Below are 26,597 nucleotides of genomic sequence, written 5' to 3' on the forward strand. Positions count from 1 at the left end.
CGAAAAAACCTCTAGTTTGAATCTTAAACTCATCTCAACTCATTTTATCTAATCATTACAACTTTTTCAAATTTCAACACAAAATATAATAATCAATTCAACTTTTTCAAATCTCAAAATAATAATAATATTAAAAAAATAATATTTTATTCAATTTTTAACTTTCATCTCAATTCAACTCAAATCAACTCAACTCAGCTTAGTTTAAAATCCAAATGCAGCCACCGGTTAAAAAAAAAAATTCCAACTCCATCACTCCTAGAGAATAAATTAGCGTTTATATCATTAAATTATCTGGATTACAAGATGAGATTATTATGTGATAGTCTGAAAATGATGCTTTATTGTCTAATGAAGTATATGCTCTTAGGACAGGATCAATATATATCTCTCTAGTTTTTATTTGAAATTTAAGTGCCTCAAGTGTCAGAAAGGTAGACATATATGAGATTGATCTAATTTCAAGATTATAATTTATAACGCCCACCTGACCATCCATTCAATTAGTTAGTATGAAAATTAACAAATCGGATGAAAGTGATCTACTAACAGATAAGTTTTTACTCTAATTTGACAAGTATGGTGCGTTTGCAAATTAATGTCGAGTTGAGTGGTTGGATCTAACAATTTTGCAATTTGAGAAGATATTTTAAAATAACCCAATAGTTTATATGAATAGTTCCATATTTTAAACGAGTTTAGATGTCATCACTACTAACAATTTACAAAGAAAATGAAAATCTGATCTAATAATATTACAACTTAATTTGACTTTGGAGCTAATTTATTAAAATAAATATCAACTATTCCTTGCTGACGAAAATGACTAGCCGGCCCATTGAAGTTCTTCATACATATATATATATATAGAGAGAGAGAGAGAGAGCGAGAGAGAGAGAGAGAGATGAAAATAAAAATTCGTGTCAACGAATTAGCTGGCGTCTAGCTATACGCGTCCAATGCAAGATTACCTGTACAAAAAATCCCAGTTCTCACTAGCCGGCCAACCATTGTTGCACTAAAGGAATGTATATATAAACTGTCAAGCATTAGGTACAGAAAAAGGCAAAAAGAGAAAATGGGTTGCTTTCGGGAATGCAAGAACATGATGGTTTCATTCCTCCTGATCGTTATAGCAATAATGGTTCTTTCTCTCATGGGAGTTTCAGGTTCTGATCAGGCAGCTCGGACTTTCTCTGGGATAGATCATGATCATGTTTCAAGAAACAGAGTTAAAAGTGCGTACGAAACACACCTTAGGACACTTGCCTCGATGCTTCCTAAGGGTCCGGTACCACCATCAGGTCCGAGCCCTAGCATCAACTGAGCTAGCTTGATCTGTATCATGTATAGATCAAGAACTATGGTAGGCAATGTGAGTGAGGCTGCTAAAACAATATTGTAAAATGCCATTAATGTACGTAGTTAATTGTTGTTATTGTTATTGTATAAGATCGGATCACGTATTGCATATGGAACGAATGGCATGTGCTTGTTGTATTTATAATTCCTAATTTTTATACTTCAACAAAACATAATTATCTTTTAGATCGAGATCTTTCAAAATTCCTTGAACAACTTAGAAATAGATCAAATTCTAGATCGAAGATTTTGGTGATTCCATTTGCGATACGTGCATGCTAATAATTTATACTTAAAACTGATGCTACAAATGCCTTTTCGACATGAAATGAGAGTAACATGTGACTACCTTGTTAACATATACATATACATATATAGATATATTAAAAGAGATATTCTTAGTCTACAAAGACATTTAAGAAAAGTAAACTAGTAACATGTGACTACCTTGTTAACATATACATATACATATATAGATATATTAAAAGAGATATTCTTAGTCTACAAAGACATTTAAGAAAAGTAAACTTACAAATTGACGTGTTTTAATGGGTACATCAGATTGTGAATAAACACTACAAGAAAAGTGTGTTTTTACGGCAGCCTAAAGTCGCCTCAACAAGCATGAAAACCGTTGCTTATTAACTTTTACCGCAACAAATCGATCGCAGGGAGTCTGCCGGGAGTACAGCCTGACATATACGCTTTCTCTCGCCGCTTGCGTTCTTCGCAAACAACAGAGGCCAATAATGTCGATTTCGACGCTGGTAAAACCAAAGAAATTTCCCGCTGCAAATCCCATGCTTCCAACTGATTTTCTCGTCGCAAGAACATCAATGCTACCTGCGGGATTGGGTCGTCGCACAACTGGATCTGTAGCGCCGGGAATGGTAGTTGCGATTCTTTAGATGCCGGGAAAAGCATCGGCCACCACCGTCGATTTGGACGCCGGGAATAGAAATGAAAAAACCATCGACCAATATCGTTGATCTCGTTCCGCCGAATTCATCTGTAAAATCGTTGCTGGAAATTACATTATTCGGCGCGATTTTCTCCTCGCAAGATACGGTTTGGGTTCCTGCGGGATTGAATCCTCGCAGAGCTAGATTTAAATCATGGTTCGGGATATTTACCTGTGATCCTTCAGATGCCGGGAAAAAATCAACAGGAGCTTTAGCTGCAACCATTTACGGCGTGGAAGATTTCGCCCCCAATTACGAATTGGTGGCATTTTTCGGCGCAATAGGGGAAATCTCTTCCGGCGGATTAGACAACAAAAATACAATTTTATTAATCATGAACAGTGCTTCTAGGCAGTAAAATTGGGGGTTGGTGCCGAATTGTTTTCCCAGAAATTGGTCCCGGATATTTACACACTCTCCAGTCGACCCTGAAATTGGCAAATTTAGGCACTCTCCAAGTTGTCTCCATAAACTTTCAAGGTTTGACACTTAGCAATTTCTGTTGTTCCCTTTTTCTCACTTCTAGATCTTTATTGGGTTTGCACATGATAGGGTTTTTACATAATATGTATCTTATTAATTTGGTCTAGCAAATTATATATATAAACCAATCATGCTGGACTGCAAATTTGGTCTAGCAAATTTAGTCCAGCAAGAATTATATATATAATTTTATATAATTCTATATAATTCTTGCTGGAGTACTGCATGGTCTTTATATATATATTTATATAAACCAATCATATATTGGATGCATATATCAGCATTCTACCAATTATTACCATTCTACCAATGATAGATAGAGCCTGATGCCATTGAAGACTTTACATAGTACTATGTGTAAACTGAATGAACCATGTACATGCTATATAAACCATGGATTTGTCAAATTCATTCACGTTCATTCACTAATTTAGCACTACCATAATGTTAAATACTTTAAATTTCAACATGCCAGCAGTACTCAAAATCCCTACACGTACATACATGCACAGAGGAATCTTTAGTTTCTAGGAGTTGTTGGGGTCTTGGCTAGAGCACAACCAAATCAGCACTGCCCTTAGAATGCATTTTTGACCTGTTGCAATGGCATAAAGTTAGACCATAGCATACATTCATGCATAACCATTTTAGGAAATAAGTTCTGAAAAATCATAGCAAACCTTGCACTGATTTTTCTATGCTGCAGGAGAAAACCTTTAATTCTAAAAATAACTACAAAAATGCTGATTTTCTGATTCATTGCAATTTCTACTTAATATCAGTATATTGGATGTACTTGTAAAAAAAAAAAATATCAACGCGTTGGATGCATCTTCAAACCTCACATATGGTCTTTTTTATCTAGTAAGGGGAATGACAGATATGAACCTTATCATTGGTTCATCTATCATCATGGGATTTATTTATGGTTCAAATTCATAGGTTTTTCAAATTCATATACTGCATCTAAAACTAAATATGCCTAACATACAAATTCGACTATAACATATGATGAAAACCCAAAAGCTGATGACACCATATCTCTAGGTACTGGAAAAATGGTCAGATGATCAAACACTTGTTACTTCAAAGAAATATGAAAATAGGACAAACAACCCATGCCATCAGTAGGTTACTTAATTTATTCACTAGCCAATTTAGCTTTGCCTTGGAATTCAATAGCATGCAGTAAAATATTCTTTTTTTGCCTAATATTTGGTTTGATCAATCATTGTAAATTATCTACTACATATCAAAGAAAGCATTCTTGGTGTGCACTATATATATTTAGGTTACATTCACAGATGTCATGCTAGTATACTTGATCACCTACTACCAAAAAAAATTTTTTAGTTTTAGTCTCAATCAGTATGGTTTTTCAAAAGTACCCAAAAACCTAACTGGAAGTTATAGTCCTCTTCCTATTTCAAGCACTCCTACTTCTCCTTGTGCATTAACACGTATTCCTTATCATCCAATCTAAGATTACTAATTAAGGCCTTCAATGATGCTGTTAAAAACTCAATCCTTTGAAAATACCACAATGAAATACTTTTTGCAATCAGATCAGGCCTACCCTCACACAAACCTCACACAACTTGCAGAGTACTATATAATTCATTAGTTCTAAGCAAAATACACACATTCATTGAAACTATCCCAGCTCCCTTTTGCATGTATTTTAATCATCAACTAGTATTGAGAGAACTGCCTGAAAATGGAAATACATTGAATAAGTCACAAGTAGCAGTTATAACCCATCAAGAAAAAGGAATTACCGATTTTGTTTACTGCCCTCTACAGCAAGAGCATACTTCTGCGGCTGTACTGAACAAAATTATTACTTTCAAATCATCTCCCCATTACACCTTTCATCAAAAGTGTACGTCAAAATACAAAATGAAATACTGCTGACATGAATGCGGCTAAGGATCTGCATTTTGAGTCTCTCTTTGAGACTCTAATTTTGTTTCCAATTCTGAAATTCGAATGTTTACACGTTGCTCATACTCCAACATATGGTTCCTCATAGCCGCAAAACCACCTTCAATTTCGATAACTCGATTTTGGTAATACTCTGTATTTTTCCTATTCTGTTGATTTTCCTCGGCAAGGCGTTCATTCTCCTCCTTGGGCACTCCAGCCACTATAGATTTCTCAGGCAATACTGAGTGGCCCAGCCCTCTAGAATAACCAGACCTATGTCCTAAAACCTCCCTAAATATGACTGCCGCTGCTTCATCAGTGCAACACTCTACCTCTTTGGCATTCATCATTGAAACCATTTGATTCTATGTGTGGCATCAATAACTTTCAGCTTCAGCATTAGCATGTAACAACTTCTGATCAGCTTAGCTTTTAAGTGTGGAATTTATTATGTTCTATCAGCTAACTACTTCATAGGTATTATAGCCATGTTTAACAATTCAGCTCACCAATTTCAAATATTACTATGGAATGTAGAATATTCGGCCTTGTAAAAATTATACATGTAACCCAATTTATGGTACTTTGTTTGGCATATAAGGACATTGATTTCTTAACTAAGACTTTGAGACAGTTGGACAATAGGTGTAGGCATACACTAAACAATACACAATAACTAAAGTGCCAACTATTTCTGCATTAACAAGGTAGTGCTCACATAATTCTTTTCTATTGTTGGTGTGATGAATCTGCCCTTTTTAATCGACCAATGCACGTCTTTGTAAAAATCTATCAGATTCCTGTCCTTCTACATATTCAGTGATAGGCAAAAAAAAATCTGATTACCACATCCCATTTCATACAATATGCTCATTTCCTTCACAAACAAGTATGGATATGTAAACAATGCCAATACCTTTCTTTCCATTTGTACAACAAACGACATCCTTCCACTTGTGTGGTTTACCTTTTGTTTATGCCTATTTTCTTTATTTTGACTAGATATTTTTCGCAATAAAACACAAAATCAGAGTGTAAATTGTTCATCATTTCTCTGTTTTAACTGTCTTATACAGAATATTTTTTTTTACACTCAGTATAAAATAGCTGAAAAATCATAACTTAATTATTTTGCACCTGAATTTAAATTATGCTTGCATTGTGTGTGTGTGTGTGTGTGTGTTTGGGGGGGGGGGGGGGGGTTTCTTTTTATAAATGTATGAAAGAACATAAGTATAAACCAGTGTTTTATATGTTTAAGAGCAATCTCATCATGCAATAATTAAGTTCTGAAGAATTTGGGCATATATACTACATCTATTGCCATAGCTAAAACACAAAATCAGATTGCAAATTCTTCATCATTTCTCTATTTTAACTGTCTTATACAGAATTTTTTTTTTACACTTTGCATAAAATAGCTGAAAAATCATAACTTAATTATTTTGCACCTGAATTTAAATTATGCTTGCATTGTGTGTGTGTGTGTGTGTGTTGGAGGGGGGGGGGGGGGGGGGGGGGCTGGGGGGGGGGAGGGGTTCTTTTTATAAATGTATGAAAGAACATAAGTATAAACCAGTGTTTTATGTCTTTAAGAGTAATCTCATCATGCAATAATTAAGTTCTGAAGAATTTGGGCAGATATACTACATCTATTGCCATAACTAAAACACAAAATCAGATTGCAAATTCTTCATCATTTCTCTGTTTTAACTGTCTTATATAGATTTTTTTTTTTTTTACACTTTGCATAAAATAGCTGAAAAATCATAACAGTGTTTTATGTCTTTAAGAGTAATCTCATCATGCAATAATTAAGTTCTGAAGAATTTGGGCAGATATACTACATCCATTGCCATAGCTCTATGTGGACATCATCTTATCCTAACACAGGTGCTCCCATTTGTTGAATTAAATGACTTTTTACTGTTTGACATATGAATCCTACAATAACTAAATTAATAATGCTTACCTTGAATTCATCACTCACCCACCGATTACATAACCATTCCCAAACAGGCTGTTCTACCCATGAACGTCCATTAACTACTGCCTCCTCATGTGTTTCATATGACAAGTATTTCCGATGCAACGTGTAATGAAACGTATTGTATGCACGAGATAGCTGAGTTGTGATTGTTTGACAATGATTTTGCTTGGTCCAGTTGAGCACAAAGTTAGCCTACGAATGCCATTGTGTTAAAAGCTCGTGTACCATATTTAAATACACTAAGATTGTGTTAAAACCCATTATTAAGCCTGTTAAAGGTAATATTGAGTTAAAAACCCATTACACATACAAAACAGGAATTTAGTTAAAAACCCATTACAGATACAACATGCAAATTTGATATAAACCTGAATACTAGAGATATTTAGATAATCTTTGTAAAGGATCAACACTGCAGTTCATTTAATTATTCAAGATAAAAAACCATACTCGAACATGATCAATAAGTTCATCTTTATCCTTGATGTCAATGACACTCCAACTAACATGCCTCATTTCTGCATAGTGTTTGACGATCCACGTCACTCTCGTTGTGTAGACTGTTGTGTTGTTGCATGATGGGCCTATCTTGCCATCTTTGATCTCTAGTGGTATCTTCCCATACTTTCGCAACCTCTCAAACTCCGTCCCTTTGGCTGCACCTCTACCACGTTTACTAATGTTTGGTACTATACCAACAGTAGAAATTTTCAGACTTTCATGCAGTACATTAACTAATTTCTTTCATATTTCTATTTTTTATCAAAATGTTAAAAAGTTGTAGGAAAGCAGTGTACTTACCCTCAGATGCTGTATTCACCTCTGCAGAAGTTGTCTCAAAAAATGTTTCACATACAACATCTGGAGGTTGAGTGGATTCATCAGATTCCACCTCCCTTTCATCTCTCAAAGTCCAGCATGCAGCTTCTGATTGCAAGTGTTGTCCGATAGGAGGCAACACTCGTGGCCCTGGTCCAGCTCATCCTCTGCCTCTCCCTCTTTTTGACTGAACCATTTCAATAACAGACCAATCTCCAAACACTTTCCCCTAGCAATAAAGTTAAACTCAGATTTCCCTACTACTGCTTATGGAGGTCGAACATCACTGAAGTTGAACAATGAAAAGTGCAAAAGGATTGTGTAAGAAAGAGACCTACCAAGTTGTTCTCTCCTGACAAAAGAAGCTTGACTTCAGAGTGCCTTTGCTAAGTATAACAGAGTGGGAAAAACCCAAAGAAAACTAGCTTTAGTTAAGTCCCAGCAAAATGTTAAAAAGCCCTGTGTTTCTAGCTCTATTGAACTACGTAGTGTGATAGATATTTTCAATTTTCTGTCCTTGGTAATGACAATTTGGTTTGGCGCTTACATTTTTTTCTTCTCCCGCGTAGGTACAACTTTTGTCTCTCAAAACCCATGCCTTTGGGGTGATGGTAGGAAAATGCAAATCAGATTTGACTCCCTGAAACTCAGGCTATCAGCATCAACCATGAGCTGTACCCGTGCCAACTTTTTTATTTGGATGTTAGAGGTTTACTATATTGGTGTCATATTTCCATGGCTACATATTCGCACGTGTACCATGTCAGAGGTTTACTTTTTTATAGTAGTACGCTTATTGTGCGGCACAAATTAAGCTGAAATTTGTTGACATTCTTCATTATTGTCTTCAATTGATTTTTCATTGGTTTTTTCCCCACAGCATTGTTCGCTACAAGTGGCACATATATATATGCCAGGTGTTTTTTTATCTAGACATTAGACCATTAAATGCAATATATGCCAGGTGTTTTTTTTCTAGACATTAGACATTATACCAATATATGCCAGGTATTTTTTTTATCTAGACATACGCTCCAAACTACTACTCATATTTTCCTTGGTATATTTTGGACAACATGAATTAATGAAGATCATCTTCAATAGATTAGCCAAAGCTAAAAGATAATTTTGATGAATGTAAGATGAATTTTTTCATAGAATTGCTATTTTTCATTATATAACAATAAAATATGCTAAAATGAATTTGACTTTGGTTATAAATATTGTCGCTCCACGTTGGATTATCTATTTATTCATTATATAGTAATGAGTAATGAATAATAGTAAAAATAAATAATTTTTTGTATAAATTGATTTATTTTAGTTTTTCATATTTTACTATTCTACCTATATAGTAATTATATTCTAATTAAATTATGGATTAAAACAATATATTTTTTCAATTATCGTACAATTTCACGAGGCGAAACGACGAAAAGAAGCAAAGAAGTGAAAAGTGGGAAAAATAATTCGAGGGAAAGAAAGTGGTTGCGTGAGAAAATATCAAGAGGAAAGAGAGAGTTCCAAACAAATAATAAAATAAACATTTGCTCCTTCAACAGTTACAAGCAAATTACAGCATTTTTTTTTTAGAAATACTGTAGCTAAAAGTCATTCAGCATGACTTTGCCTAATCCATTGCTACCAGCTTTTCATCTGTAATATTTATATGGGATTTTATTTTTACATTTGCCTATTCTGTTGAGACTGCTCTTGGAGAGTTGAGAATCTTTATATATATAAAAAAATTGTCTCACTGCTAGAGCTAGCAGCTTACAAAATTAATTCCACAAAAAAATACACATCAACAAAATTTCCACTGTTGGTATTTTGTGGACATGCAAAAATACAAAAAGCATTAATGAGGTTTGTGGTATTATACAAAAATACAAGAAGAGCTTAGAGAGTTAAGAAAAGCATTAAATACAAAATGAGCTTAGAGAGTTAAATACAAAAATACAAAATACAAAAATACACCACATTAATGTGGCACATCGTTGAGCTTATGTTAAAGGCCTTCACATTATCTGCTACATCGTTGGGGCTGAATTGAATGCAGACTAGCTTCACTTTGGCTCATCCTTATATCTCTAACAACTTTCATGATCTACTCTGGAACACATTAAGCAAAATATTAAGCTAAATTTTGATAATTAATAGCTACTGGAACACATATTAAGCAAAATATCAACAAATGTCAATGGGGCTAATTATTAGACCAATCCTACTTAGAGTTTTAGTTAGCTACTGAAAAATGAATCACCACATGCCCATGCATCAGCAACAGCCAAAAAACTAGAATTAAAAATAACTTAGAGGTCTACAACCATATTTGCACATCCTCTTATCCTTCTAAACATTCTAACAAACCAACCATATCAAATTACCACTTATAAAAGAAGGAATGAAGTCATGAGACTCTATTTGAGATGCTACAGATATACCCAATTTGTGTTACTAAACAAAATTAGTAAAAAACAAATATTCATATTGCTATCACATATTGGTAGAAAATTGTAGGAAAATAACTTGGATCAGTAAGAATGCTTACTTCTAAGAAATACTATAGAAGCATGCATAAATATAAGGGTAGCTTTCTTATCAATATTTTAGCATCAGATCTCTAAAACTCAATATGCATCAGCAGCCTAACGTATCAGTTGTATGCATAAATACTGCTATCACATACTTGTATGGCAGTATTTATTATAAGCATCTAGAAATATATCATATTATACTTGCATTAATCACAGAAGATTAAACCTTGTACATCATGAAGGAGCCAAGAGATATACCAGTTTTCCTCGATATCTATTTCGAACATCACAGCTAGCCTTATGCCATCAGTGGGTTAATTTTCAGATTCTGCAAATAACATAGTCCAGATTTATTGGTGTCAGCTACTGTCTATTTGCACAAAAATGAGATGCAAAATTATTTGGTTAACTAAGAAATTAAATACGTTCATCTATAATGAAATAGTAGCATGTTAATTCAATGTGTTAAATTGTAAAATAATAAGTACAATTCTAGCATCAATGCACACCATCGTCAGACAAACTCCCATTGTTCGACAGAAGGTCTTCACTGCTATGGGTCTGGTTATCATCATTTTCATCCTCTTCATCATCAATGAACTCTTCATCATCGGGAAGGGGTATTGCATGTTGCAATGGTGTCAAGTCAGGAACATGGCTTGGTTCTATATCAAATCTATGCAAGGGATTCAGCGTGCCATTTTCAGTATTTTCGGGTACAACTACTACATAAGAGGGGTCGTTCTCTTGGAAAGCAGCAAAATTGGAATTTTCCTCCTCATCGTCATCATCATTGACCAATGGTATAATTGGAACATCATACATGTTTATGTTGTTCACCTTTTGCACGACAGACCAATTACCACTCAAGCTAGTGTCTTTAAGGTAAAACACTTAGGAGGCTTGACAGGCGAGGACGAATGGCTCATCCTTATACCATTTGCGATAAGTGTTGACACTAATTAGGTGGTCCCCAACACGTATTCCTCTCCTCCTATCATTGATATCAAACTAGTCACATCTAAACAAATATACATGACGCCAACCCATGTAACGTAATTGCAATATGTCGATCAATACACCATAGAAATCAACAGGCTTTGATAGGTGTTCCCCTTTAACAACCATTCCACTATTCTAAATTTTGAGATATTGTCCACACAACACAGTGTGGAATCTGATGCCATTCATTATGCAAGCAGAATATGAAGCAACCCATGGATCTGGTCCACAAGCGAGTGCATATACGAATTCAGAGACGACATCAGGATTAGCTGAACGTAGTTCTTGAATCTATAGATAATGGTGTGCAAAATGTTAGACATACTCTAGAAAGAAATTGACAAAGAGCAATGTGAGAGTTGATTTTAGAGGTAACCTACACGTGTACGGAACCAACTTGGAAAGTCAATTTCACGTCTACGCTCTACATTATCAAGGGAAATTTCTTTCATCTTCGTATAGTGCTCACTGCAAATACATAGTTACGAATTAAGTTGGGCCATGAATATAGAAGTTCAAATATATATATATATATATATATATATATATATATATAAGGTAGAAGTACATCGAAACAACCAAATACTTACTCTATGTACTGACCAATCTCTGGACAATTATTAAGCATGTACCACCTTGCCTTTGTAATGAGAGTTTGATCCAATCGATTGGAGGTAGGCGAACCCAAAGGATGTACCTTTTGTGATAAAACAGGCAAATTGTCAGATTCTGCACCCTTATCTATATCTCTATTTCGTTCCTCCCGGTTATATATGGTCTCAACATCATGGATGTACAAGGAGCAAAAAGTCAAGCATTCAGCATAAACATATGCTTGAGCAATTGAACCTTCCGGACGAGCCTTATTTCTGACATAACGCTTGAATTTTTCCAAATATTTATCAAAAGGATACATCCACCTATATTGAATTGGCCCTGCAAGGTAAGCCTCGCGGGGTAAATGAATGGCGAGGTGTACCATGATATCAAAGAAAGCAGGTGGGAAAATCATCTCAAGCTTGCAGAGGATAACTGCAATGTCAGATTGTAGTCACTTCAATATTTCTAATGTCAATGTCCGTGCGCACAAAGCCTTGAAAAATGAACTAAACTCAGTCAATGCAAGCTGTATATCGGATGGTAAAAACCCACTAATTGCAACTGGAAGTAATCTTTGCATGAACGCGTGACAATCGTGACTTTTCATTCCCGATATCTTTCCATTAGCAACTGAAACACATCTAGAGATGTTCGAGGCAAAACCATCTGGAAATTTAACAGATGCAAGCTATTCACAAAAACGTCTCCTCTCTGCTAAATCTAGTGTGTAGGAGCCAAGCATCATTTGGTACCCATTTGCTGAAGGTTGTAAATGTAATTCCTTCCTTAACCGAAGCTCCATCAAGTCCCTACGTGCATTAGCAGTGTCTTTCGTTTTTCCTTCAATACACATCAATGTTCCTAGGACATTGTCGCAAATGTTTTTTTCAATGTGCATGACATCAAGATTATGTCTTAACGACAACATTGACCAGTAAGGTAAATTGAAGAATATACTTTGTTTAGTCCAGTTTAATTCATCTGGTTTGCATTTTCTCTTTCGAGAGTCTTTGCCAAATTTTACATTACGAACATGCCCTAGTTGATGAAGTAGATCATGTCCCATGAGCTCTGGAGGTGGCAAGCGATGATCCTCGCTTCCATTGAATGCAGCTTTTTTCTTTCTCCAAGTGTGGGTTGATGGCAAGAAGCGACAATGACCCATATAACAATATTTTCTCCCATGTTTCAACCACATGTAATCTGTATCTTCATTGCATAATGGGCAAGCCATCTTTCCTTTTGTACTCCACCCCGAAAGATTGGCATATGCGGGAAAATCATTAATAGTCCATAATAGTGCAGCATGTAACTGAAAATTTTCAGACTTTGATGCATCATAGGTATCTATGTTGTTCTCCCATAAATCTTTTAATTCATTCACTAAATGTTGTAAATAAACGTCGATGTCGTTTCCTGGTGCTTTGGGACCAGGAATGAGCAATGAGAGTATTAAGTACAGATCTTTCATGCATAACCAAGGGGGCAAGTTGTATGGTACGAGTATCACAGGCCATATGCTATAAGGTTTACTGCTATTATTGAACGGGTTGAACTCATCACTAGCTAGGCCCAATCTGACATTGCGAGCATCTTCTGCAAACCAACTGTGGTCTTGATCAAATTGTCTCCACATTTTAGAATCAGCAGAATGTCTTAAAGTACTATGGTCATTAACTCGTTGTTCTCTATGCCATTTCATGGATTTTGCTGTATTCTTTAACATAAATAGTCTTTGTAACCGAGGCGTCAGAGGAAAGTATCGCAATACCTTTTGGGGAATCTTCCCTTTTTTCCCTCTACTTGATACCCACCTCAACTCCTTGCATTTAGAACAAGCTTCTTTTTCGGCATCGTCATTCCAAAATAGCATGCAGTCATTTGGGCAAACGTCTATTTTCACATAACTAAAACCCAACCCATGCTCTAAGCGTTGGGCCTCATGGTATGAGTTAGGCAACTGAATATCTGGAAAAGCTGCTTTTAACAAGTCTAAAACCATGTTAAATGACTTGATAGTCCACCTACCAATTGTTTTTATATGAAGCAGCTTATTTATAAATGAAAGCTTAGAGAACTTTGCACAACCAGGATAAAGTGGAAATCTCACATCCTCTAACAATTGGTGGAAATTTTTCAATTGCCTCTCACTCATGGTGGGCTCTGAAGTAGTACCATGTTCCGGGAAATCATGGTCCATGAATGCTCCAGCCCGAATGTCCTCTATCATCTCATCCATATCATCAACATAATTCTAACTTTGATTATTAGTATCGTCATCATCATCTGACGAATTAGCACTCCAACTTTCACCCTCCCCATGAAATATCCAATGTGTATAACTTGGGTCAATACCTATCGTGAATAGATGATCTTCGACTTCATTTATTGGTAGGAAAATGTTATTACAACATCTCTTGCATGGACACCTGAAGGTAGTGCTTCCAGGTGCATGGACTTTTGCCATTGTGAGGAGTTGATTAATCCCAGCACCATATTCTCGTGATGTAAATATGTTTGGCACGTGCATCCAATTCTTGTCCATTTGCCTCAATTGATATGAGGATATTTCTTCACTTTTACCACAACAGTGAACTAAGGCCACTTCAATAAAGAAGATTTAATTAATGATTATCGTAATAAGGAAATGGTGTTCTACACTCTTGATAAAACTACATAAATGTCACAAAATTGCATATCTTAAAGAGCAAAGATTACATATAAAGATAGTGAGTTAGTAAAGGTACAGAATTTAGCATGTGATTGTTGAGATTTAGGCTTCATGTGTAAACGTTCAGATTTAAGAGATTCACATTAGAGCACTCTCATTGGCTCTGGCAAAGTTTTAGACAAAGGGTTTTCTATCCTGAATTAGTTGCTAGTTTTTCTGTCCTGAGTTTTAATATGTCCTGAATTAGTTAAAGGGTTTTCTATAATAAACCAGTACCAACACCAAAGTTTGTAGTCATGAATAAGTAAATTTATTAAATGAAATATACTTTCAAAAAATATGTTGCTACCATGATCAAACAATTTTTTCTATCTTGTGTTATGCATAACGTCAGTTACGATTTTTTACGAAAAAAATCATTACTGTTAAGATGCAAGGAATTGTTCTAATTTTTGTGAGAAAATACAGTAGGTTCAGGTACTAAATGCATGCAGTAGCATAATATAGGTTGTCTATTTGACTAAAAACATAATGATTACTTGGACAAAAAGAAGTAGCAAATAATAGAATCCTGGGAGTTATCAAATATATTAAATTTGCATGCAAACCCAATGTTTTAGACCTATAGCACAACGTATGCTAGATATGTTAGAGACTTGACAAAAGGATAGACTCTTTGGGAATTTACTCAAACAATTGGCATGTGTGAAATCCAAGAACAAATGGCTCCATTCAAGTATTCAGAGCTTATACATGATGAGCTACTGAGTAAAAAATATCCAGCTGAAACAAACAAAATGTAATGATAATTTATTAGGATACAATACAATAAACAATATGCAAGCAAAATATTCAAACAAGTCATGACGGAGATGATCATATATGACAGGATACACGAATTCAAGTAACCCAACAAAGATGAGACCCATCGAAATACAAATAAAATGAAGATTTTTATTCTCTTGCAGCGGTTAAGAATTCGTTATGCTAAAATCCTGAAATTAGAATGCAAATTGTTGCGTACCTTTCACGATGTTTCACCCAGGACCAACAACAGTACTCAAGGATTTGTCAATTTATTATGGCCTATTGCATTTTGAGAGGAAATGCAAACTTGATGTTAGATTCACACAAAACGACACCATGAATGGTGTGGAAGGGCAGCTACCAAAAGCACGATACAACCAAGTTGTAAGCAACGACCTTGATGGGCAATTGGTTACTGACTTCCACCATGGTTTGATGAGAAGAGGGGTTTAATGGATACCCTTAATCAACTTGATTGATGGCATCGTGAAAGGCATTACAATGGGAAAAAGAAGGAGAACATAAAGCAATGATCAAACCTTTCACAATCTGGGTCAACGAAGGAATGAGCTTTTCACCAATGAAGGAACTGTTGGGAAATATACTCTGCATTTAATTGGGAAAACCAGAAATGTTGGGGGAAGTCGAAATAAACAGAACAAGAAAAGTTACATTTTCTTGCGGCGATGATATTGGTCCAAATAGGAATAAACGTCGTCGCTATATAAGGACATAGTTCTTACGACGGATTACCGTCGCCGCTTCTCGGGAATTGAAATGTAATATTTATTGTGGCAAAATCAGATGGCGAGAAAAGGCCAAAGGCGACGCAATAAAAGAATATACTGTTTCTTACATTGCCTGGCTGCTTTTGCGGCAAGTATGTTGCGACAACTTCAAGTTCGCCGCAAAAAATTATATTTTGCGGTGATTTTTGGTTCGACGGAAGAAAAAACGACGCAAAAACTGATATTTTTTGTAGTGAAAGTAGATATAACATATTACATCAAATTACATCAGTTTGTAAGTTTGTTTTTATATGATCTTTTTGTAGAATTAGTATTTCTCATATTAAAAACCAAAAGAAAAATAAAAATGGCCAAGATTGTGAGTGTATTGGCTTGCGTGTATCTTCTGAATCCTTTGGAAAAATGATGAATATTTAACAGCTGGAATGATTGAGCAATTAGTTTACCTTAAGAATGAAAGACACAATAAATGAATAATCACTTGTGTTTTTGCATATTTGGTCAATATGAGTTTATGGCATTATAATGTGGTGATTTCAAAAAAGTTAAATTTCATCTTCTTTATGTTTTTCAGTAATTATAGTGGGATCAACCATTGTAAGTTTGGGCGGATTTGTGTGAGTTGGTCTCCCTTTTCCTCATTTTTCTTTTAGGGGAGGGGTGCATTCGTGGTAGGGTGAGATACAGTAAGGAAAGTAATGATCCTCCTGTGAGAGTATTTTTATATTAATTTCAGCTCGGGAAATAATTTCATGAAACCTCTTATTTTTATTTCAAATGCGGTATATGGTACTAATCTTTTTATGTGGTTAAAACCTGATTTTTAATAGAGTAGTGGCTGCCTTGGATGCTATCTTGAACCTAAATTAATTGTCACATTAGATGAGCCAACAAAATGGAGAAATCAATGGCGATCTTTGAAGAAATCTAGTGTATTAGAGGACTTGTGGAGCGCCAACACTTGTGAAATGGACATGATCAATGCAATTCACTCCCAGAGAAGCATCTCATCAACCAGCTTGCCAAACCAATGCCTTGATCCCCAGGGTTGTGGTGGCAGCATGAGCAACCTATTGGAATTCATAAATCATGGCAAGTTCTGATTTCTTATATCGATTTCTTCTTTTCTTTTTGTAGCACAATATCCACTTAAAAGAACAACGATTGCATAATAATATCAAAGAACTATTGGATAAATGTGAAGAAGCTAGAAGAACGACCCATGAAAGAAATGGTCGAAAAGCTAATGACAAACACAATGTGAAGAAGAAGAATTACCCATGAAGAAGAACTTTCATGTGATTTGATTTGTAATTTTTTTTATTAGATGAATAATGACCCATTATATCATATTTATTATTAATTTCTATATTATATACATTTTTTTATTGGTGCATATCATATTATTAGTGCATTCTAAACGCTGTTAATTAATGCAATGTCTTGGCAATGTATTCATAAGGGTATTTATATTAATGCTGTTAATTTATAAAATGCGCCAGCAACAAACTATTGGCGGCGTTTACATTACATCATTAAATTTATGCAATGCGATGGCAACGTACTCGTGGCGGTGTTTAGATAAACGCTGTTAATTTATTCAATGTGTCGCCAACATACTATCAATGGCATTTAAATAAATGCCGCCAATTTATATGATGCGCCGGGAATATACTAGTAGCGGCGTTTGGTAATGCCGCTATTTTAATTAGTGGCTGCGTTTAGAAAAATACTGTTAATATATTCAATGTGTCGCCAACGTACTATTGGTGACATTTAAATAAATGCCACCAATTTATATGATGTGCTGCAAAGTACTAGAAGCGGCGTTTATTATAGCGCTGCTATTTTAATTAGTGGTGGCATTTAGATAAATATTGTTAATTTATTGAATGTTTCACCAATGGACTATTAGTGGTGTTTAAATAAATACCGCCAATTTATATGATGCGCGGGTAATGTACTAACAACGGCGTTTTTGGTAACGCTGTTATTTTAATTAGTGGCAGCGTTTAAATAAATGTTGTTAGTATATTCAATGTGTTGCCAATGTAATATTGGTGGCGTTTAAATAAATTCCGCCAATTTATATGATGCGCAAGTAATGTACTAACATCGGCGTTTCTGGTAATGCATCTATTTTAATTAGTGGCGGCGTTTAGCAAAATGTCGTTAATTTATTCAATGTGTCATCAAAGTAATATTAGTGGCGTTTAAAAAAATGGCACCAATTTATATGATGCACCAGCAACATACTAGCAACAACTTTTATTGTAACGCCACTATTGTATGTAATGGGATGACAACTAATTAATGGTGGCATTTCGATAAACGCCGTTAAATGAGGAAAGTTGGCGATGCTTTAAGAAATGTCGCGAAATTGTATACAAATGCCGCTAATGAGATTTTCAAATACCGGCGTTTTGTTATGTGAAAATAGTGACCACTCAGCATCAGCGGACGGTTACACTAGCAAAAAACCACTGCTAATTATTTAGCGGCCTTTTTTGGGACAAGTGCTGGCACTCATCTAATGCCAGCAATCCTTGTTTTTTTTGTAGTGAGGGAAAATGATGAAAATTAAACAACTACCTTTGAAGGGAATGATTTAGCAATTAGTTTACCTTAATAATAGAAGACACAATAAATGAATAATCAATTGGTAAAAGAATTTTTCATTTTTGAACAAGTTCTCAATGACTCAATGCATCATTATTCATGTTTGTCAAAAATGAAAATGTCAAAACATGAAGTTTTTGGATAAAAAAATTTATGCCACTCACAACATGTTTCAATTATTTTCATGGTCATATGATATGTAACCTAGATGATAAATAAGAGAATTTTTCAAATATAAGTTTTTGGCCTACTACCTCTCTCCATGTACTTCCTATCTTTATTCTTGTAGAATTTACAAAAAGAAACCTCGAGGCCGAATGGGTGCATTTTATATTTTTACATCCACCAACGACAATTTGCCACGTAGGAGTTGCAAAAATTCCTTTTCTACACCTGCATGCAGGAAAACCTTTCCACACTCATCAGCAACGATTTCTCTTCCCCTTCCTCTCGCAGCACCGATTTCTTCATCATCTCTCTCCCCCATCTACACCTTGACAAACACCCAACGTCCCTACTGCCCTGAAGTTCCAATCGGCCACAAAAAAAAAAAAGAAAAAAGAAAAAAAAGGAAAACACAACCCAAACAACATATCCGTTCAATAGCACTATCTATACATACAGAAATGCTCAAAATGTTCATTATGATTCTCTCTCTTTTTAATGTTCAAAAATGGAAATTATTATTTATTTTCTTTTAGAGAAAATTTGTATATGCATTGCTTGCTCACGATAATAATGGAAGAACTAATGTACAAAGAATTTATAAAAATCCTAAATGCCCTTTCCATTTCATTGAAAATATATAAACAACAACTAGTAAGTAATTTCATTAACAACGAAACCCCTAAACACTTTTTTATTATTGAATTTAACATGCACACAGTTCATCTTGAACCCATGACCTCATTTTCGTCCAAAACTTACCAGGGAATGAGCTGATATTTGAGCAAAAGTTGAATATCAAAATTCAAAACCGAATTAAAAGGGAAATCGATTGAGGGGAGAGGGAGAGCACTTGTGCACCTGTGGGGTGAGAAAGAGAGTTCAAGCTGAGAGAGAGAGAGAGAGAGAGAGAGAGAGAAATGGGGAGGGGAAGCGTCTGAAAGTTACAAGATTACAATTAAATCTATTTTTCATTCACTACAAAACTATACGCGTCATGTGTTTATTGAATAGTGTGAATCTACCATTTTCACCCATCCGGCTCCTAGCTTTAGTCATTTACAAATATGGCTGGCCAAAATTTGGACACAAGTTTTTGGTTTGCCAATTGGAAAAATTTAATTATAAGTGATTCTGCATACTAATACGTGCACCCATTCAATATGATTAGTCAGAAAGTAGATTTCATTGAAAATAATGTTAATTTCAATTTACAATATGAAAGCAATAACATTCATACGCAGATTGGTACGCAAATTTACTTGTACATAGCAAAACTCTTGTCAATTAGATTATTGGTGGGATACTCTTGCCTACTTTTAAGTTCTCGTTTGGTTTCACAAATGTTCTGAATCTATCTCATCTCATATTATTATTCAAACATTATTTATATATAAATACTTTTCAATTTTTAATTTTTAATTTTTTCATCTAATTATTATTTAATTATTACAACTTTTTCAAACTTCTAAACAAAATATAAAAAATAATTTAGTTTTTTCAATATTTTCTCTCTAAATATCTTAACTCACGTTTTATAAATTTCTCTCGTTATTATTTATAAATTTCTCATTTATCTGTGATAAAGTATAAAAAACTACATGATTAAGCTACTAAAATGAATGAATTGTTTAACCAAAAAATGAATTAAGCATTTAATTATGTAGTAATTTTTAGTACCTGACTCAATGTTAAATTTTGGTATTTTACACTTGAAAAGAGTTGTAATGTAGATGGTCTACACAAAGAATTAATATGCCAAAATTTTACTCTCATATCTTACTTATGTTGCAGGGCATTATGGGAAAGATGTTAAAAGCATATGGGTATTATTGGAAATACCCAACAAGCACGGCAGCACCCAAATGCTAAGAAGCTAGAGATCTGAAACACAAAACAACAAAAGAAAGGGAAAAGGGAGAGGAAGGCAGCAGCTTGCCTCAAGCCGTGCAGCAGCAGACTCACGCACGCTTGAGGTGCAGAGCAGCTCACGCGGATCGTGGCTTCAAGGTTGGAGACGCAGGACGTAGACCATGAAATGCTGGAATGGAACGTGGGCTAGAGACGCGAGAATAGAGAGGGATCGTGGCCTTACTGCAGGGCAACTCAAAAAGCAAGGCTGGAGACGTGCAACGCAGGAACCTGAGCTGGAGGTGAACTGGTGCTGGGCTGAGACGCAAAACGCAGAGCAGGGCAACTCAAAACGTGGCTGGAAAGCACAGTATAAAAAGAAATATTTTTGTTGTGCACCGTTCCTTTTTTTCTTCTGGATATTCCGCCTTTTCTTTTTAGGGGATTTTCGGCTTCAGTTTTCTGGATTGAGGATGATTTTATTTTCTTAGTTGTGAGATTCTGAAATTTTATTTACAGTTTTGTGATGCATAGAGCATTTTTTTATGAGTTTGAGTTTAATTGTTTTAATTTCTATTTCCTTAAGAGAATGATGTTAGGCTAAGTTTACAGCTTGAGCTACAAGTTATGGATTCTCTTGCACTAAACTATTGATTAGAGTGATTCTAATATGATAAAAATCCATTTTATAGTTTTGCATGTTGATTTTGTTGAGATAAGTCAAAACCAGAAACTCTTGTTCTTGTTCTACTGTTGACGTAAGACACAACAGAAACTTGGTAATATTTTTAAAGTTTTTCATGGTTAGTTTTCATAGTAAATTTATTTGCACTCTATAGATACTTTAGATTGAAAATCTGGTTTCAAATCTTCATTTCCCGATTGTTAATGCTTAGACAAGATTGACAATTGAGTTATAGAGTTAGATCTCTTAATCAGAGCTTAAAAAAGGAGGAAACATTCTTGTAGCCCAAGTGTTTGACATATTGTGTCACTTGATTTGATATTACTGCAATCTCTACATTACTTGCACTAAATTCTTTAGCATTCAATTTATTTTCTCATTTCTTTCTAATTCTATTATTTTTAAGTCTACAAGCATTCAGAAAATCATTAAAAAAAAATACAGAAAAGATTCAAACCGTTCTTCATTAATACACTTCATTATATGTTTGCTCAATATGAATACTATTGTCCCTGTGGAAATGATCATGAAATTCATCCATATACTACTTTGATAACTTCTGCACTTGAAAGACAGATTTAGAAAGCCATCAATCTGTGTAAAGTAGTACGTTCACTGGAACTAATACATGGACTTCACCTCAATGGCCTATTAAAATTCTTAAATTCTGAAATCCTTAAATCCCAAAGCCTTCAGAATACCGCCATTATCGTTAGGGTTCGATTTCATCTCTCGCTCTCAACCTAATGCATGAAGCTGTTTCGCTTAAATCCATGGCACTGCTATACCATTCGAGGGTTTTCTGTGCTTTCTTCTATCATACCGAAACCCTACCCAGGTTTGCGCCCAAAATCGACTCTCTCTACCGTCGCATTTCGCGGGCCTGTGATCCTAGGGTTCCGATCGTCCGAGTGATCGACCAGTGGCTCGAAGAAGGACGAGACGTCCAGAATTCCGAGCTTCATAGATCGATCAGGCTGCTTCGAACACGCTTTGCAGGTATCAATTCCCTTCAAACTTGTATGCATTTGTGAGTGCGTGTGTGTATTATGTACTATTGATATGGGTGTACACTTTGGTTAAAATTTTTTAGGCTGCGAATGGTCTAATGATTGGATGTTTTATACGGTGCACTTAATGTGTCGGAGCCTGCTCGAAGAGCAGAAGACCGTTTTGGTTCTAAGAGATTTGATTCCGCCTGGCTGCTATCCCAATCATGATTTTCCTATCCCCAGGGGAAAGGCCCTTCCCCTTTTTTCCAGTTAGGGGCGAGGTTATTCGGGTCAGGTTATCACTGGGCCGCCACAAATAGAACCACACAAAGAAGCCAACATAATTTTTTTTTTTTTTGATAAGTAGAAGCCAACAGAATTTTCATCAAGATAGGAATGCATGGGTAGGCCCAAAAACATGCCTCAGTTATGACTCTATCCAAATGTTTCTATTATGAAAACTGATTAATAATGACAAATAAGGAGAACAAAATGGCTTAATAGTGTTTTAAGTAGCCTAAAATGCAACCATAGTCCAGACTTCTAACAAAAACGAAAATGAATAAATCACAGTTTCACTCAAGTGCATGTCGACCAAACTTTCAAAATAGATCATGGGGATTTTTATCGCAATTGCATAAGCAAAGGTCTAGCAATGGTCAAGCCAGCTTTCCTGTTTGAGCTCATGTCATAAATTTGCTCAAGCTAGACTCGAATGAAGTCATATGAAGTCTCTGGATTGATAAAACTCAGTAAGTTGCAAGAATTTCTCTGTCCAGGCTTCTCCATGAAAGTGTCGGCAATTTGGTCTACATCATCTCTGCTGCATCTGGAAAGAGAAACGCTTAACCTTGGAAACTTGTACCTTGGGAATGCTCAGCCTTGCTACTGTTCTGCTACGCTTTTCGGCTTGGTTTGTCCATTTATCTGATATTTAGTTGAACGTCTGGTTGATATCCTTGTTCTCATAGATTCTGTTAGTTGCACTTAGATTTTTTTCCATGTATATGCAGCTTACTTGTAGGTGTAAGCATAGCCGTGGCAGTTGTAGTCATGTGACATTTTTTTCCGTTTTCGGATTTTATAGTATGCGCGGCCCCTTGATATTGAACATGGGTATTCTTTAGCTAATAATAATAATAATACTTATATAAAAATAAAGAATAATAATTATAATAAAAACAGAACAAAAGAAGTCACCTGTTTTTCCTTCTTTATACTTCCTATATACTTGGGTTGCACCATTTGTGCCTTCAATAAAATTTTGCCTACTTAGAAAAGAGAAAAAGAGTCACATGGAGCAACTTGGATATATACTCTCAAGCCTTATCGTGACCTTAACCCCAAGTTTTCATTGTCTAAGCCCATACCAAAAAATATACACAATCAAGTGTCCGTTTCTATTGATTAATTTCTACCAATATCTTAATGAATGCATGCATGATAACTCTTGTTCCTTCTCCATTATTGTCTCTCATATTTTTGCTACTTTAAACTTAAGGTTGGGAAAATGACCTCTCAATTAGATAATTCTAGCATTGGTTTTGATGGTTGAAACTTGGTTTCCCTTATGGTTGAAACATTGGGCACCATTGTGGTTGTGATTACATGGAAGTTGTTTTGAGAAATTGTATTGGAGAGTATTTCACTTAAATCATCCTCGTTTGGCACAGTGGTAATATGACCATAATCTTCGTATTAATGCTCCTGGATCTTGTTTTGTATCAGATATCTGAATGGTCGAGTGAGCAACGTAACCCTGAGCCATCCCCTGGACACATTGCAGTTCGGCTAGATTTGATCTCAAAAGTTCATGGCCTAGAAGAAGCAGAGAAGTATTTCGATAGCATCCCTGACACTTCAAGAATCACCATCAACGTATATGGTGCTCTGTTAAAGTGCTATGCAGAACATAAATCTTTGGATAAAGCAGAGGCCACCATGCAGAGGATGAGGGAGCTAGGTTTTCTGAAATCACCTCTGCCTTATAATGATATGTTAACTCTATTCTCGGATGGGTAAAACTGAGAAACTAGATAGTCTAATGCAAGAAATGGAAAGGAAGGGCATTGACTGGGATAAGTTCACAGGTAACATTAGGTTGAATGCTTATGCAGCCACCTCTGATATTAAGGGAATGGAGAAGCTTTTAATGAAGATGGAAGCTGATCCTGAAATCACCATATGCTGGAATGCTTATGCTTCTGCAGCAAATGGATACTTGAAAGCTGGATTACATGAAAAGACGATAGAAATGCTAAAGAAAGCAGAGCAACTCGTTAGCGGTAAAACAAGGAAGTCTGCTTATGAAATATTCCTCACTTTATACGCGGCTATTCAGAATAAAGCGGAGGTGTATCGTATTTGGACTTTGTATGGAGGGATTGGGAAAGTCTGGAACTCAGGCTATCTTAGTATGATGAGCTCGTTAGTAAAGCTGGATGACTTGGATGGTGCTGAGAAGATTCTGGAGGAGTGGGTATCTGTAACTACTTTCCTTGACTTTCGGATTCCACGTGTGCTGATCACTGCTTATTGCGAGAAGGGTCTTTTGGAAAAGGCTGAAGCATATATAGACAGGTTTAAAGAGAGTGAGATGGAGGTAGACCCAATCACATTGGATCGCCTGGCAAGTGGATATCATGCACATGGTCAGGTGGAGAAGGCAGTGGAGACAATGAAGCAGGCACTGTTGGCAGGTCTACCAGGTTTCAAGCCCAACCGTTTTATTTTGGCTGAACATCTCGAGTACTTGAAAGAGAAGGGAGATGCGGAAACGGCAGAGGAGATTTTGAGGTTACTTAGAGAAAATTGTCATTTCTCAACTGCTATTTGTGAAAAATTACGAAGTCATATTCATGTTGAAAGTCCATCTTGTAGAAAAGGCACTTGATTATTTGAAAGAAGATGATCATATGGAAGGGGATGATCATGTTCTGGATGGTGAGAACTTGGGGCCACCTTAGGGCGATAGCTGTAGTCACCACGGGTAGCTGTTATTTTTTTAAAATTAAATTTAAAATTCACTTTTTATTTAGTTAAATATATTTATTAGTTCAACACCAAGAGTGCAATCAATCTTTTTAGGTTACACTCCTTGGTGATAAATCAGCGATTTAACTAGTTTCGTATAAGAAAACTTCCGAGTGTGCGGTGCATGAAATCGGGGTTTACTTTGGGGTGGGTTTGAATGGTCCTACCTTAGAGAGGTTTCCGACATAAAATATATATGTCCATCATTCTTATTTTTATAACAATCATTAAACTTTTAACAATAACTTGTCATGTGGCACTCTTTGACTGATCTACATGGTTTCTGTTAACAATGATGGATCCATTTTAAAAATGGATGGAGTCATAATTTAATAAAGGATGTTGCTAGTCTGCACGGCTAGTGTAAATTGTATTTTTTTAATATCTTTTTAATAATTTAAATATATGTATTTAAAAAAATTGTACAAATTAAAAAATAGTAATTTTCTCAAAAATAAAAATAAAAATATACGAACTAAAGGAGCAAAATCATGAGAAAAATTAACATTTTCCTTTAATAAACGTGTAATATAAGATGTTACTGTTTAAAAAATTGCACAAGTACTACATCAAATATGCCAAATTACAATACGTCAGTGTGTTATTGTATTCTCTAGCTTGCTGAGAAAAAAGAAAAATGTTAGAAGTACAAGGTATGTCCCATGAAAGCTTATAATGAAAGAAGAGTCGGTTGCGTTTGGTTTTTCAAACTCAGCTGAGCTCAGTTGAGTTCAGTGTAACTTTAAATTGAATCTATCATCCTAACATCCAAATCTCAAATTACTAAACTCATTCTAACTCAAAACTTTCTTACACGTAGAATCTACAACTTTTTTCAACTTAAACCATATTTATATATGTGACCCATGACCTTTTTCAATTTTTCATAAAAAGTATTAAACTCATCTTAACATACAAACACATTTTAAACTCAATTTAGATAGCCTCCACATAACTCATTCTACTACTCAACTCACTACTATTTATAAAGAACTCAACTCAGCTGAGTGCAGCTCAACATCCAAATGCAATTTAAGTGCTGGAAATTAGAAAAAACAAGTATTGAGAAATCACTTACTATTAAGATGAAATCTATTTTTCCTCTCTATTTAGTTAGTAATCATAAATGGAAGAAATTTTTGAAAGTCAAAACTTTTTTTTTTTTCAATTTTAATGTGAAAAAATCAATGAGTTTATTGCAATAATAAAGGCAATACAAGAAAAGGTTTTTCAGCATGTAAAAGGTTAAGATTGATCAAAAGAGTAAAATGAAAAAATAAAATCAAATGACGATGTGGTTCTATAAAATATAAAAATAATGATGCTTCATGAATGATTTACCTA

The 26,597-nt window shown here is 35.1% G+C and overlaps 1 protein-coding gene, 1 long non-coding RNA gene and 1 pseudogene across 6 annotated transcripts; 2 read left to right on the top strand and 1 right to left on the bottom strand.

The window, feature by feature from the left end:
• Positions 1–2,677: 2,677 nt before the first annotated feature.
• On the top strand, positions 2,678–8,267 carry LOC121248753. Of its 2 annotated transcripts, XR_005937509.1 has the most exons (4): positions 2,678–2,804; positions 7,552–7,817; positions 7,850–8,027; positions 8,112–8,267. It is a non-coding gene; the product is annotated as an uncharacterized LOC121248753 (long non-coding RNA). The 2 variants fall into 2 exon arrangements; XR_005937508.1 differs by lacking the exon at positions 8,112–8,267 and having other exon boundaries at positions 7,850–8,102.
• A 1,255-nt stretch (positions 8,268–9,522) lies between these two features.
• On the bottom strand, positions 9,523–14,453 carry LOC121248662. 4 transcript variants are annotated; one of them, XM_041147202.1, is made up of 4 exons: positions 11,672–14,453; positions 11,462–11,549; positions 10,338–11,372; positions 9,523–9,654 (listed from the first exon to the last, which is right to left on the bottom strand). In XM_041147202.1, exon 1 carries the CDS (start codon positions 13,918–13,920, stop codon positions 12,370–12,372), a length of 1,551 nt encoding a protein of 516 aa, XP_041003136.1. In that variant the 5' UTR covers positions 13,921–14,453; the 3' UTR covers positions 9,523–9,654; positions 10,338–11,372; positions 11,462–11,549; positions 11,672–12,369. The 4 variants fall into 3 exon arrangements, with proteins under 4 accessions (XP_041003136.1, XP_041003138.1, XP_041003137.1 ...); XM_041147203.1 differs by having other exon boundaries at positions 10,338–10,407; positions 10,589–14,453; XM_041147200.1 differs by having other exon boundaries at positions 10,338–14,453.
• A 6,272-nt stretch (positions 14,454–20,725) lies between these two features.
• Positions 20,726–25,113, top strand: LOC121249361 (annotated as a pseudogene).
• The last annotated feature ends 1,484 nt before the right edge of the window (positions 25,114–26,597 follow it).

This window comes from Juglans microcarpa x Juglans regia, chromosome 2D (genome assembly GCF_004785595.1).
Source record: "Juglans microcarpa x Juglans regia isolate MS1-56 chromosome 2D, Jm3101_v1.0, whole genome shotgun sequence".
Classification (NCBI taxonomy): domain Eukaryota; kingdom Viridiplantae; phylum Streptophyta; class Magnoliopsida; order Fagales; family Juglandaceae; genus Juglans; species Juglans microcarpa x Juglans regia.

Excerpts from the sequence above, each read along its gene's own strand:
- LOC121248662 (XM_041147202.1), bottom strand. The coding sequence starts at position 13,920 with ATGGATGAGATGATAGAGGACATTCGGGCTGGAGCATTCATGGACCAT.